General features: G+C 47.6%; 1 protein-coding gene across 1 annotated transcript in view; it reads right to left on the bottom strand.

Annotated features, from left to right (window-relative positions):
- Nucleotides 1-14976, bottom strand: part of SRGAP3 (SLIT-ROBO Rho GTPase activating protein 3) — a 331270-nt gene that overhangs the window by 273375 nt on the left and 42919 nt on the right. The window contains exon 3 of the mRNA XM_070051217.1: nt 6845-6946. Coding sequence (XP_069907318.1) covers nt 6845-6851 — 7 coding nt within the window. The 5' untranslated portion in view covers nt 6852-6946. The remainder of the gene's footprint in view (nt 1-6844; nt 6947-14976) is intronic.

The raw sequence follows: 14976 nt of genomic DNA, 5'->3' as shown, positions 1-14976 counted from the left end.
GTCATGAGCTGCTAAGGTTATGGAAGCCTCTTGAGTTCACAAATGTTGACCTTATTTAGATAGGGCCACATGAAAAGTGGAAGTTCTCTCCTCCCTTCAGAGAAAGGTACCTCCTTCTTTGATGGTCCCTTCTTTCCGCTGGGCTCTCACTCACAGAGATCTTTCATTTAGGTTATTTTATGCATAGTGTCTTGGCTTTCCATGCCTGAAATACTCTCATGGGCTTTTTAACCAGATTCAAATGCCTTAAGGGCTGACTCTGAGGCCAGAGTGCTGTTTAGGTCATTTGTCATTCTATGAGTCTGCTGTGTATCCCACTTCCCATGTTGGACTGTTCTCTCCTTTTTAATTCTATCAATTAGAATTCTTATTAGCAGACACTGGTCTTATTTATGTGATCCTTTTGTGTCATTCTTTCTGTCTTCTCCCAGCACACCAATGGCTCTTCTCCCAGACTATTTCACTCTCCAGTTCTCTTAACTTTTCTTTCACATTTTCTCCGTCTCCTTGTGTCATATTTTTCCACAATTCTCCCTTAAGTTACTAATTCTCTCCTCAGTTACATCTAATTAACTGACAAGTCCATAATTTTTCATTTCTAGAAGTTATTTTTCCACTTTGTCATTCTGTAGTCTGTTTATTCATCATTTATTTCTTTAGACTCACTGAAATACCTCCTTTGTCTTCTGTGACCAGTCTTTCCACTCTCTGCAGTCTTCTTGGGTCTGATTCTGTCAACTGTTGTTTCTCTTGGCTCAAAACTCCATGCTGCCTGCCTTCCTTCCTTACATATTTTATAGTTTTTTTAAATATTTATTTCATTTATTTGACAGGCAGAGTTACAGAGAGAGGTAGAGACACAGAGAGAGGTCTTCCATCTGCTGGTTCACTCCCCAGATGGCCACAATGGCCGGAGGTGTGCCGATCCGAAGCCAGGAGTCAGGAGCCTCCTCCAGGTCTCCCACGCAGGTGCAGGGGCCCAAGGACTTGGGCCATCCTTCACTGATTTCCCAGCAGAGAGCTATATTTCTTCCACAGCAGAGCTGTATTGGAAGTGGAGCAGCCAGGTCTCGAACTGGTGCCCATATGGGATGCCGGCACTTCAGGCCAAGGCGTTAACCCACTGCGCCACAGTGCCAGCCCCGTATTTTATTGTTTTGATCATGAACTGAAATTGCTTAAGGCATGAGCATGAAGAATTCCTTGAGACATGGAGGTGTGGGGAGCAACCCGGACTGGACTGAGTTACTGGAATTAAGACTTATTCTATGCATCTGCTCTCCCACAATATGGCGCTGAGAAGGGAGAGACGGCTTCTGCACAGCTGCCTCCAGTTCAACCAATAGGCAGCAGGACCTGCTCCTGATTGGAGGAGAGCAGCGTACTCGGCGTGTGGGCAGCCGAGTTGGGATTGGCGGAGGAGGACTATAAGGGAGGAGAGAGACGGCATGCACCAGGAACATCTAAGGGGAACATCTAAGGGGAACACCTGTGCAGCCCCCGAGAGAGCCGGCCGGCGGTGTGCCGCTCCCCCACGGAAGTGGGGAAAGCGGCCAGGGGGAACCGCCCTTCCACGGAGGTGGAAGGGTCGGTAGCCAACCCGGGAAGAACCAGCAGCAAACCCGGGGAGGGCCGAGCAGACAAAAGAACAGCGCAGGGTCCTGTGTCGTTCCTCCATGAAGAGGGGGAGCGACATGGAGGAAGACAAGTTCCTCTAAGAAGATGTGAACTTGATCCTGCTAGGCTCCTTGGAAACATTACCAACTTGGCGGAAGTTTGATTGTGGAATTCATGTTATAAACCCTCATAAAGGCTCACAAATTCTCATAGAAGATTTTTAGGGTCATCCACACAGTTTCAATGTTCTAGACACATGATTGTTTTCATCTTCCAAATGCCATTTTTATTTTTTTCTTTGCCTTTTTTTTTTTTTTATTTGAACAGCAGAAAGAGACAGAGAGAGAAACAGATCTTTCATCCACTGGTTTTCTTCCAAATTCCAAAAACAGCCAAGTCCAAGCCAGGAGACCAAAACTCAATCCCTGTCACCCCCATGGACAGCAGGGATCCAAGTACTTACACCGTCACCTGCTGCCTCCAGGGTGCGCATTAGCAGAAGGGTGCATTCAGAGGTGGAGCTGGACCTGCTCTCAGGTGCTGCCTTCACCTCTGCAAAAACACCTGGCCCACGTCAGGTTGATTTCTAAACCAGCCTTGCACTGAAGAGTGGCTGTTTGAGATCTACCTTTATGGGAGGGGTCCTATTAGACCCTTACCTTAGACAGGTGCTGGGTTTCATCTCCTGTCCACGGTGACTGAAACCATGAAAAACTCACCTGGTTCAGCAAGTATCTATGAGGCAAACACCACTTTCAGGCTTGGCTTATCTTTCTTAAATATTTATTTTGAAAGTCAGAGATACAGAAAGAGAGGAAGATAAAGAGACAGATCTTCCATCTGCCGGTTCACTCCCCATATGGCCACAATGAACAGTACTGCGCCAGGCTGAAGACAGGAGCAAGTAGCTTCATCTGGTCTCCCATGTGGGTGAAGATCACCACTGATCTTCCAGGAGCATCAGCAGGGAGCTGGATCAGAAATAGAGCAGCCAGGACTTGAACCTGCCGCATGTGGGATGCCAGCATTGCAGGCAGTGGCTTTACCTGCTATGCCACAATGCCGGCCCCTGGCATCTAAATTTTAGCAAGTGTGCATGTAAGCTTCATGTACACTAAACTCAGAGCCAGTGCTTCCCAAATTACTAATCAGCCAGGAGAATATCAGGAAATTAGTTTTTTTAATGAAGTAGAATAAAAACTCTCAGTGTCTCTCAAGTACAGATGAGTATTGTTGTCTGAAACCTGCCTTTTGGTGTTAAAGTACGCATGTGTATATGATGTGTTGTGCTGAGCTATTTTATGGCTTGAGGTTGAGAGAGAGAAGCATTTCCTCCAAAGATAGCCTTCCTATTATTCTTTTTTTTTAAGATTCATTTATTTGAAAGGTAGATTGACAGAGAAGGAGAAAGAGAGTTCATCCATCTGCTAGTTTACTCTCCAAATGGCCTCAAAGGCCAGGCAGAAGCCAGGAGCTAGGAGCTTCATCCAGGTAGGGGGAGGTTGGGCCCCAAGGACTTGGGCCATCTTCTGCTGCCTTCCCAAGTACATTAACAGAGAGCTGCATTGGAGGCAGAGCAGCTAAGATACATATCAGCACCCATATGGGATGGTGGTGCTGCAGGCAGTGGCTTTATCCACCGCACCACACCAGCCCCCTTTCTATTATTCCTCATCAGACTGTCCCTGTGATTAAAGTGTTGGGAGGAAAAGAAATAGTTGAATCTCCCCGTGAAATCACTCTGCCCATAGCACACAGACACACAACTGTGTGTATGTAAACAGATTAATCTGGGCCCTTCTTGGCACAGAAGTAACTGGTGAAAAAGCATCATGGGGGCCTGTGATATAGCAGGCAAAGCCACTGCCTGCAGCACCACCATCCCATATGGGTGCCGGTTTGAGTCCTGGCTGCTCCACTTCTGCTCCAGCTCCCTGCTAATGTGCCTCTGAAAGCACTGGAAGACGGCTCAATTTCTTGGGCCCCTGCATGCACATGGGAGGCCCAGATGAAGCTCCTGGCTCCAGGCTTCTGCCTGAACCAACCCTGGCCATTGCCACCACTTGGAAAGTGAACCAGTAGATGGTTTTTCCCTCTCCCTCTTTCCCTCCCCCTCCCCAACTCTTTCAAAAAAATAAATATTTTTTTTTAATTTAATTTTATTTTTTTTTTATTTTTGACAGGCAGAGTGGACAGAGAGAGAGAGACAGAGAGAAAGGTCTTCCTTTTGCCGTTGGTTCACCCTCCAATGGCCGCCACGGCCAGTGTTCTGCGGCCGGCACATCGCGCTGATCCAGAGCCAGGAGCCAGGTGCTTCTCCTGGTCTCCCATGGGGTGCAGGGCCCAAGGACTTGGGCCATCCTCCACTGCACTCCCGGGCCATAGCAGAGAGCTGGCCTGGAAGAAGGGCAACCGGGACAGAATCCGGTGCCCCGACCGGGACTAGAACCCGGTGTGCCGGTGCCGCAAGGCGGAGGATTAGCCTGTTGAGCCATGGCGCCGGCCAATAAATAAATCTTAAAAGAGAAAAAGCACTGTTGTGCCCCTGGTGTATGGGTGACAATACACTGTTGATTGCCACCCACTTCAGGACTGTTTTCTTAATATTCCTCAAGAGATTTCCAAACCTGTATCCAGCTCTCATTACACCTTGGCAGCTCTGTATTTAAGGGGATGAAGGAGCACAAAATCCTGACAGGACAAATTCAGAGGATCCTGCAGGGCCTTGGCTGGGCAGGGTTTTGTGCACTGGCTTTGCTCGCACAGCATATCACAGGTTGTAGTCTGGAACACCTTTGGCTACTTGGATTTTTTCTTTGCACTTGTTCTTGGGGCAATGGGGCATGTATCTGTGGCCTAGTTTCCCAAAAAACAGATAAGCAAGGACAAGTACAAGTGTATCCATGCAAGTGTCAACACTACAAACACACACATACACACACACACACACCTGCAGTCTTAAATATAATGCACACATTTCAATCATTCAGCTAGTACCTCTAAGATTCTTTAAACAGTTCATAGAAAATGAATATTATGACAAAAATCCATGCATGTATTTCAAAAATCTTTTTACACCAAAATAAATTTACTTTTTAATTTAATTTTCCACAAATTTTTCAAAATATCCTCATACGTTCTCCATTCCCAGCTACCTGCTATACTATCATTTACCTTTTTGCTTTCAGCTGGGTCACTTTTTATAGACATTAATTTTTCATAAGGAAGATTTTATAATGCTCCGTAAAGAAGGTAACAGTAGGAACAGAGGGAGGGAGGAGAGCCAAATTACCACACCCGGGGTAACTTCTGCTGCCTGCTGAGGCTCAGAAACAGGGAAGCCCGTTCTCTTTGTTGGAGGGAGAGAGCGAGCGAGAAAGCGAGCAAGCAATTCCATTATTTCCTTTTAAAGACTTACTGGGGCTGAACCGAATCTTTCTCTGTAACGTTATCGAAGGCACAAGCAATCAGGAAAGGGAATCGCATCCTGGAGAGTGAGTCCACTGCGTGTCCACCCTGCTGCGAGGCTGCATGCGACCTCTGAGAATCCCCAGCCTCCAGCTCCGGGGGAGCACGGCACAGCTTTGTAGGCATCACACTGCACTGCACATCAGAACCACCCACAGGGCCTGCTGGAACCCCACAGGGCTGGGCCTCACCCTCAGTTTGAGACCTAGCAGGCCGAGACCAGAGTCTGTATCTCTGGCATGTTCCCAGGCGGTGCTGACACGGTTGGTCTACAATGCACTTTGAGAATCACTGCAGAAGTAACAAGGGGCTTCAAGAAGTTGGTGGGAAATGAAATTAAAGGGAAGTTTATTTAGGTACAAAAACATTCTGAAATCCATGCATTGCTCTTCCCCCAGGACGCAGTCTCTAAGAACTTTCCTATGTGTGGGCTTCACAGCCCAGTGTGCTCTTTCTTCCACTCTAAACGCCGACCCTGCCAACTTATGTCCACCCCAGGGATTCCCGATCTTGACAACCAAACCGAACACTCTTTTATTCTCCCTTCACATGCCCCAGGATTTGAGATTCATTTTGTCTATCAACCAAAATGTATTTATCAACCAAAAATGAATTCGCTTTCTCATGTTTTATTAATCAAAGACACCAGTAACTGCCAATCAGAGCTTTCAGTCTGCATGGGGTAGCTGGTGCTCCTATAGAGAGTTGATGTAATTCTAGCCCTGAGCAAAGAAACCTGACGTTTCCGTTTAATTAGGCTGTATATCTAATCTCTGGTAAATACGATCTCTCTGGACTGGTCTTTTTTGAAGAAGTGCAAGCAGCACTTCCCATTATTCCCCTCCTTCCCATTACTGCTCTGCAAGATCCCCGGGGGCCTGGAAGGCTCAGGGTGGGACCACCTGGTACACACCATGCGCTGCTCACTTTGGGTCATCTCTCCTACCCCGTCCCCCCGAGTGCACAGGCGCTGCACGTGACCCTTCTTTGTAGACTACATAGAAACTTGCTCAGGGCTTCAGATCTCACAACTGCTGGAGGGAAAAAACTAAAAAGAGAAAAGCAAGAACCGTACGTTTTTCACTGACATGACTGACTACCACAGTTGTGCCCATGGAAGAGCAGCCCAGTGAAAGGGCACGTGCAGAAAAGCAGCCCTGTGCTGTAAGCAGGAGGGGTCAATCCCAAAGTCACCCTCCCCAGGGGACAACTGAATCAACAAAACAGTGGCCACGCCAAGGCTGGTACAGACTTGACCAGGTGCCTGATAAGTTCGCAGGATGTGACCGCACTTGATTCCACGGCCTGGTTCCACTGGCAGGCTGGTGAGGGGGAGGTGTTTGAAACATGTGTGACTCTAATGCAAGCAACTTCGTGACTTAGAGCAATAGTAAGAGCTGAAGGAATCAGAGAAGCGTCTGTCTTCCTCAAGACTAGCGGACTCTTCTTTGTGCCAAAATTCTGTAATGTCCAACCTTCTGGAAGCCATTCTTGGTGCTAATGATTCTGACCACATTTTATCCTAAAATTCCATAGCAATATGGACACGCCGCACGACACATTGAAACTGCTACTGAAGCATTTTCAGGTGTGTGTGTGTGTGTGTGTGTGTTGGCACCCTTCTCCCCTCCAAGAAATAACTCCGCATCCACTTGTGACCAAGACGTGATTATCACAGGGTAATGTGTTTAGTGACGTCCTTGCTTACGGCAGGCATCATTTACAAAAACCAAATGCCAATGAAAGCAAGCTGTATTACCTGTCATGAACCTGCAGGCGCTCCTTCCTGTCCTTCACTGTGAAAGGGACACTCCAGCAGTACGGTGAGCACTGCCTTGGATAGTTGCAGACTCTGATGACTCTGGAAAAGATGCAGAGAGCAAGGGTTGGGTTGTTGCTTTGCTTGGCCCAGAGACACACTAGATTTAGCTAATGATACAGCTCATCAAGGTAGAGGACTGTATGGGTGCTGTGTGATGATCCACCCCATCACTCATGCCTAATTGAGTAACACGGTTAACATCCAAGGAGTTCTTTCTCGCATGAAGTTTCTGCTCTGCTCTGTTGCCACGGTAACTTAGGGCTCCAGTCCAAGATGTATTAACTATTGCTGCGAACCTATTTTCTGCCTTCTTGAATGACCTCAGAGGTAAAACTGCTTTACAGCATACACGTTGAGAGGGAGTGTGGGGCCTCTGGTTTTTGTTTCTCCCTTCAGTGGGGAAATTGATCATACTGAAGCTCACCAGCATGAGGTCAACCACGTAACAGGCATTCAAAAACATATGTTAGGGGAATTGGCTGTAATTGGTGGATTGACCCCACATATTTTATTCATTCTTCTTCCTGAGACCCCACTGAAATGGTGGCAAAAAAAATAAAAAGGGAGTATGTTCACAAGGACAAAGAAAACGGAAAATAATATCATAGCAGGTAAGAGATTTGCATTCTTTTTAGCCCTTTTTTATTGTATAAACATAAAAGTTGCCTCTCTTTTTTTAACCACTTCATGGTGTATGGTTCTACGGCATTAAATTCAGATGGCTATGCAGCCCTCACCAGCTTCCACCTCCAGCACTGAAACTCTGCACACTTCAACACTAACTCCTCATTCTCCTCCACCCCCGGTCAGTGCTCACCACCTTCTACTCTACTCCATTGTTCTGCGGATTTGCTTACTCCAGGTGCTCCCCGGAAGCGGAATCACACCGTGTGTGTCCTTTTGTATCTGGCTTACTTCACTCCACACAACATCTTTAAGGTTCAGGAGTGTTGTACTCCATCTCAGAACTTCATTCCTTTTCAAGGCTGAGTAACACGCAATTGTATGTACATAAGACCTTCCGTTTATCTGCTCATCTACTGATGGACATTTCGGTTGTCTCCCCTTTTTTGGCTATTGCAATAATGTTGCTATGAACATCAGTGCATAAATATTTGCTCAAGGCATGGGTGCTGTGGTACACAGGATAAGTCACTGCTTGCAACACTGGTATTTCATACTGCAGTGCTGGTTTGCGTCCCAGCTACTCCACTTCCAATCCAGGTTCCAGCTAGTGCTCTTGAGAAAGCCAGCAGAAGATGGCCCAATTGCTTAGGCCCTAACACCCACGTGAGAGATGCAGATGCTGTTCCGGGCTCCTGGCTTTGGCCTGACTCAGATGTGCACATTGCAGCCATTTGAAGAGTAAATCAACCGATGGAAGATCTCTTTCTTTTTCTTTTTATCCTCTCTGTCACTCTGCCTTTCAAATAAAGAAATAAATCTTTTAAAAATATATTTGTGGCCGGCGCCACAGCTCACTTGGCTAATCCTCTGCCTGCGGTGCTGGCACCCTGGGTTCTAGTCCCAGTTGGGGCACCAAATTCTGTCCCGGTTGCTCCTCTTCCAGTCCAGCTCTCTGCTGTGGCCCAGGAGTGCAGTGGAGGATGGCCCAAGTGCTTGGGTCCTACACCCGCATGGGAGACCAGGAGGAAGTACCTGGCTCCTGGCTTCAGATTGGTGCAGCGCCGGCCGTAGTGACCATTTTGGGGGTGAACCAACGGAAAAGGAAGACCTTTCTCTGTCTCTCTCTCTCTCACTGTCTAACTCTGCCTGTCAAGAAAAGAAAAGAAAAGAAAAGAAAAGAAAAGAAAAGAAAAGAAAAGAAAAGAAAAGAAAAGGAAAGGAAAGGAAAGGAAAGGAAAGGAAAGGAAAGGAAAGGAAAGGAAAGGAAAGGAAAGGAAAGGAAAGGAAGAAGGAAGGAAGGAAGGAAGGAAGGAAGGAAGGAAGGAAGGAAGGAAGGAAGGAAGATAGATAGAAATTTGTTTGGGGCTGGTGCTGTGGTATAGCAGGTAAAGCCGTTGCCTGCAGTGCCAGCATTTCATATAGGCACTAGTTCAAGTACTGTTTGCTCCATTTCTAATCAAGCTCTCAGATATGGCCTGGGAAAGCAATAGAAGATGGTCCAAGTCCTTGGGCCCCTGCACCCACATGGGAGACCTGGAAGAAGCTCCTGGCTCCTGGCTTCAGAACGCCTCAGCTCTGGCTTTTGCAGCCATCTGGGGAGTGAACCAGCGGATGAAAGACTTTTCTCCCTCTGCCTCTGCCTTTCTGGAACTCTGCCTTTCAAGTGAAGAGATAAATATTTAAATAGATAATAATAAAAATGTTTAATATTTGTTCAATTCCCTGCCTCAATTCTTTTGTTTATACACCCAGCAGTGAAGATGGTACTTCCATGTTTAATTTTTTAAGGAGCCACCATATTGTTTCCCACTCCCTCCAGCAATGTACAAGAGTTCCAATTTCTCCACATACGCACCAATATCATTGCTTTGGGCATTTGTTTGATCATAACCACCCTCATGTGTGCAACGTGGTACTGCGCTGTGGTTCTGACTGGTGTTTCCCTAGTGATCAGTGGTGCTGGCCCCCTTCTCTTGTGCTTACTGAACATTTATTCCACGTATTTTTAAAACATGAAAAGCAGACAGAGGGACAGGAGCCCTCTCAATAGAGCAGGGTGGGTACAGGTGAGAAGCAAACTGATGTGTCCCATGAAGACCTCGAAGATTTGAGTCTTGATGGGAAGAAGGGGTGAGGGTTGGGGCTAAGAGTGTCTTCCATGCCCATGCCAACAGCCAAGAAGTTACTCCTCAGCCAGACAGGAGAAAGGAGCCTGCCCCTGGGGAATCTGAGCCAGCGAGACTCTGTGTTCCACACAGTGGGCATGGAGGCCAGGAGAAGTGAGCTGGAGGCGGAGAGCGGGGAACAGTGGGAGGGGCACATACAGAGCAGGGGACACCCAGGAATGCCTTTACTCTGCTCCCAGAATGCTGGTTGCTGTGGATTACTCCCAGGCAGGAGATCTAGGGATTCTCACCATAAGAAACTGAGTGGCCCTAGTGGAAGAAACCACAGATAATAACACTTGGAGTTCCCCTAACAAACCAGAAGGTCCCCCACAAAAAACCCAACAGTGAATATTTGTATTTGCTAAGCTCTACATATGCAAATAAGGTTTCCAGTCAGGATTGACATCCACTCTAAAGTACGAAATGATGGCGCAAGCATTTGGTACAACAGTTAGGAGATCACTTGGAATGCCCACATCCCACATCAGAGCACCTGAGTTCAAGTCTCAGCTCCATTTCTGATTCTAGCTTCCTGTTAATGCAGACAGGGAGGAAGCAGGTGACGGCTCAAGTACTTGGGTCCCTGCCACCCATGTAAGATGCCTGAATTGAGTTCCTGGCTCCTGGTTTTGGCCTGGCCCAGCCCTGGCTATTGTGGGAATTAAAGGAATACACTAGTTGATAGGAAATCTCTGTCTCAGTCTTTATTCTTCTCTCCTCTCTCCTCTCTCTCTCTTTCAAATAAATTTATTCATTGATCTGAAAGGCAGAATGAGACAGACAGAGGAACAGACTGTCCATCCACTGATTCATTCCCAAATGAATGCTGAACAGCCAGGTCAGGGCAAGACTGAAGCCAGAGCCTGGAATTCCATTTGTGTCTCTCACACGGGTGGCAGGGACCCTCTCCCACTGCCTTCCCAGATGCATTAGCAGAGAGCAGCATCAGCAGCACAGTCGCCAGGACTTGAACTAGTGCTACCATATGGAATGCCAGTTTTCCAAGTGGTGGCTTAACCCACTGCACTGCGGGTAAAGTTTAAAATAAATACTTTTTAAATGTACGATGAAATACAAAGTGGTAACTAAATATCTTTAAATATCTTTGAGAAAGTCTCCTCATGAAGGAGAACAAAAGCTCCCCGCACACAAGTGACCAGAATTAAATAGATGATACCAGAGCAGAAGAAATCTCCAAACAAAACTGCAATGAATAACCCAGAGAGTTAAGAGAAGATACTACATTCATCAGTTAAGAAGTCAAACACGGCCGGCGCCGCAGCTCACTAGGCTAATCCTCCACCTTGCGGCACCGGCACACCAAGTTCTAGTCCCGGTTGCCCCTCTTCCAGGCCAGCTCTCTGCTGTGGCCCGAGAGTGCAGTGGAGGATGGCCCAAGTGCTTGGGCCCTGCACCCCATGGGAGACCTGGATAAGTACCCGGCTCCTGGCTTCGGATCAGCACGGTGCGCCGGCCACAGTGCGCTGGCCGCGGCGGCCATTGCAGGGTGAACCAATGGCAAAAGGAAGACCTTTCTCTCTGTCTCTCTCTCTCTCACTGTCCACTCTGCCTGTCAAAAAAAAAAAAAAAAGTCAAACAAACAAAAATAAGATGCTATGAAAAAGAAGAACCCTTGAGAATTAAAGAAGTACAGCAGTATTAAAAGTTAGTATCCTGGAGGTAAAAAAAAAGGGGGGGGTGGGTAAAATAATAGAAAATGCTGGAGGTAAAATAAAGTTAGAAGACTTCAAAAACTAAGTAAATTACACATTCAACTAAAGGAAACACAGAACATGATCAAGTAATTCAACAAAAATGTCCTATAACTCACTGATGTGAATCTTTGATTGAAAGTATAATGAAACCAGGACCAATACTCAGTCTAGCACACCAGGGTTAGAAAAGCCCGTAAGTGTCCAGCCAGATAAATCACGTCCAGAGGAACGAGATTAAACGTGATTATCAAGCTACTCAAAACTGACCCTGGGAGCTAAAAAGACAACAAAACAATCCCTTTGAGGGAAAATAATCTGCAGCCTGTAATTCTATAATAGGATAGCCAAACTGCAAACCCAGACGGTGGGGAGAGAGAAAGACACGGGTATATAAGCAAATACTCAAAAAGCATGGGTCTCCTCCATATACCTTTCCACAGAGAGCCAGAAGAGGATACATGTCTCCCAAACACTCGTGTAAATCAAGACATGGGCCCAGGGATATGCATCCTAATGTAAAAGCAAAGCAATGGGGAGAGGAAAGGAGAACTCAGCCTGTATTGGAGCAGAACTTCAAGGAGAAAATCTCCAGGCAGCGTCATGTACAAAACTGAGCGTGGGGCCGGCGCTGTGGCGCATGGGTTAATGCTCTGGCCTGAAGTGCCAGTGTGGGCGCCCGTTTGAGACCCGGCTGCTCCACTTCTGATCCAGCTCTCTGCTATGGCCTGGGAGAGCAGTAGAAGATGGCCCAAGTCCATGGGCCCCTGCACCCATGTGGGAGACCTGGAAGAAGCTCCTGGCTCCTGGCTTCAGATTGGCACAGCTCCAGCCGTTGCAGCCATCTGGGGAATGAACCAGCAGTTGGAAGACCTCTCTCTCTCTCTCTCTCTCTCTCTCTGCCTCTCCTCTCTCTGTGTAACTCTGACTTTCAAATAAATAAATAAATCTTAAAAAAAAAAACTGAACATAAAAACCGAATGAGAAGCCCATGAAACTTCTAACAGGAAAGGAAAAAGACAGATACATAGGAAATTATTCAAGTAAAATTACAAAAAGTAAAGGGGCAGGCGTTGTGGTGCAGCGGGATAGGTCGCTGCTTGGGATGCCTACATCCAATATCAGAATGCCAATTTGAGTCCTGGCACCTCTACTTCCAATTCTAGCATCCCAGAAGCATCAGATGGTAGTCCAAGGGCTTGGACCCCTGCCACACATGTGGGAGATCCAGATGGAGTTGTCAGATCTTGGCTTCAGCCTAGCCCAGCCTTGGATGTCCATTTAGGGAGTGAACCAGTGGATGGATGCTCGCTTGCACTCTCTCTCTCTCTCTCTCTCTTTCTCTGCAAATTCTGCTTTTCAAATAAATAAATAAATATTTTTTAAGAAGGAAAACATTATTAACCCCCAAGGAAAACAAGAACAGGCTTCTCTGCTAGAAACAGCAGTCACTTGGAACAACCCAGAGAGAAAGAGCCAGAATGAGAGAGAGAGAGAGGAGAGAGAGAGAGAGAGACAGAACATGTAGGAATAGGAAGGTTTCAGACATCCAGCCCCAGCCACCATGTCACCACCATTACCTGAGAGACCCCAAGCTGGACCAGAGAGGAAGCACCTTGCAGAGACCAGCCAATTCACTTACCAGGGGATTTTATTATATAGTGAGATGCAGTAAAATGTTGTTTAGGAAACAGCTTGGGGCAGTGCGTTATGCAACAAGGAAGAATGAAACGCTGGCCATGCCACTGCCCTACATAAAACCCATGCCTTTTTTGTGACCAAATTTCTTAGTAGGCCCAACAAGGAACCTTCACTAGCTGTGTGATTCGGTCAGGTTACCCAATCACTCTGTCATTTCCCTATATGCAAAATGAGATTGAAAGAAGCATCCTCAACGGGTTGCTGTGAAGAATGAAAGATGCTATACATAAACCAGAAGAGTGTCTGATACATAGTAAGTGTTCAACACACCAAAGTGCTCAATAATCACCAAGTCATAGCATCAGTACACCACCACTGTCATCACTGCCACACCACCAGCGGCACTGTCATCATCGTCGTCACCATTACCACTCTGTCGTCATCATCGTCACCATCAGCACCACCCCCCTTCCTGTCCATGTCTCCAGCTCCTCCCCAGCCCTCCTCACATGCACCCTGGGGACAGCCATTCTGGAGCACATCCTCCCCACACCTTAGCTCCCAACTCTTCACCTTGGCACATTCCATCGCTTTACCCGCCTTCTTTGCCATTCCTTCTGGAAAGCCTTGTTGGACCTCCCCAGTTAGTGAGTTGCCTGCCACGGTGTTCTTTGAGCACCCCGTTCTTATCTCCATTGAGGGACTTCAAGTTCTTTGCCACCTCTGTGGCCCTTGTCTCCCAAGCCAGCCAGACTCTGAACTCTGCAAGGACACAGCCCACTCCTGACTCGAGAGCCAGCAAAGCTCGGCCCCTCACAGAGCTTGATCCCTGTTTCAGGAAGAGAAGGAGGAAGGAGTCTGCTTTCAAACAGTGGTTCTCAACAGGACAAGGAGACCTTGTCTTGGCAAAGCCTGGAGACATTTTTGGTTGCCACACAAGTCGGGGAGCGTTACTGGCATCCAAAGGTGATGCACAGAGATGCGGCGCAACATCAACAGTGCACAAGACAGTCCCCAGAGCAAGCCGTTCCTCAAGCCCCAGGTTGCCAAGGCTGAGGGTGACAAGTCTCACTCTGCAGGTGTAGTGAACGTTCAGCCCATAACACCCACAAAATCACTTGGTCTGGCCTTGCCAAGGCAACCAGAAGTGAGACTCGAAATTCGATAAATCTATACCAGCTTAATTTTTTTTTTTTTTTGACAGGCAGAGTGGACAGTGAGAGAGAGAGACAGAGAGAAAGGTCTTCCTTTGCCGTTGGTTCACCCTCCAATGGCCGCCGCGGCCAGTGCGCTGCGGCCGGCACACCGCGCTGATCCGATGGCAGGAGCCAGGTGCTTTTCCTGATCTCCCATGGGGTGCAGGGCCCAAGCACTTGGGCCATCCTCCACTGCACTCCTGGGCCATAGCAGAGAGCTGGCCTGGAAGAGGGGCAACCGGGACAGAATCCGGCGCCCCGACCAGGACTAGAACCCGGTGTGCCGGCGCCGCTAGGCAGAGGATTAGCCTAGTGATCCGCGGTGCCGGCCCACCAGCTTAATTTTTAAGTTGATAATTTTGTATGGTTCACAAATGATTTTATAAATATCCAAATGGCCCCTGACAGAAAAAAGGTGCCCCATCCCTGCTTTAGAAGATCATCATGGAACTGATGTTGTAGGCATAATGGTTTAAGTCACCACCTGTGGCGTTGGCCTCATATACTGGCACTGGTTCATGTCCCAGCTGCTCCGCTTCCAACCCAGCTCACCGCTAACAGCCTGGGAAAGCAGAGGAAGGTGGCCCAAGTACTTGGGCCTCTGCTACCCATGTGGGATACCTGGATGAAGCTCCTATCTTTGCGGCCATCTGGGAAGTAAACCAATGGATAGGGGATCTCTCTATGTCCCTCCTTCTCTTTCTGTAACTCAGACTTTCAAAAAA

This window comes from Oryctolagus cuniculus, chromosome 10, assembly GCF_964237555.1.
Source record: "Oryctolagus cuniculus chromosome 10, mOryCun1.1, whole genome shotgun sequence".
Taxonomy (NCBI): domain Eukaryota; kingdom Metazoa; phylum Chordata; class Mammalia; order Lagomorpha; family Leporidae; genus Oryctolagus; species Oryctolagus cuniculus.
Note: the sequence above shows the minus strand (reverse complement) of the source record. Positions and strands in the feature narration are given on the sequence as shown.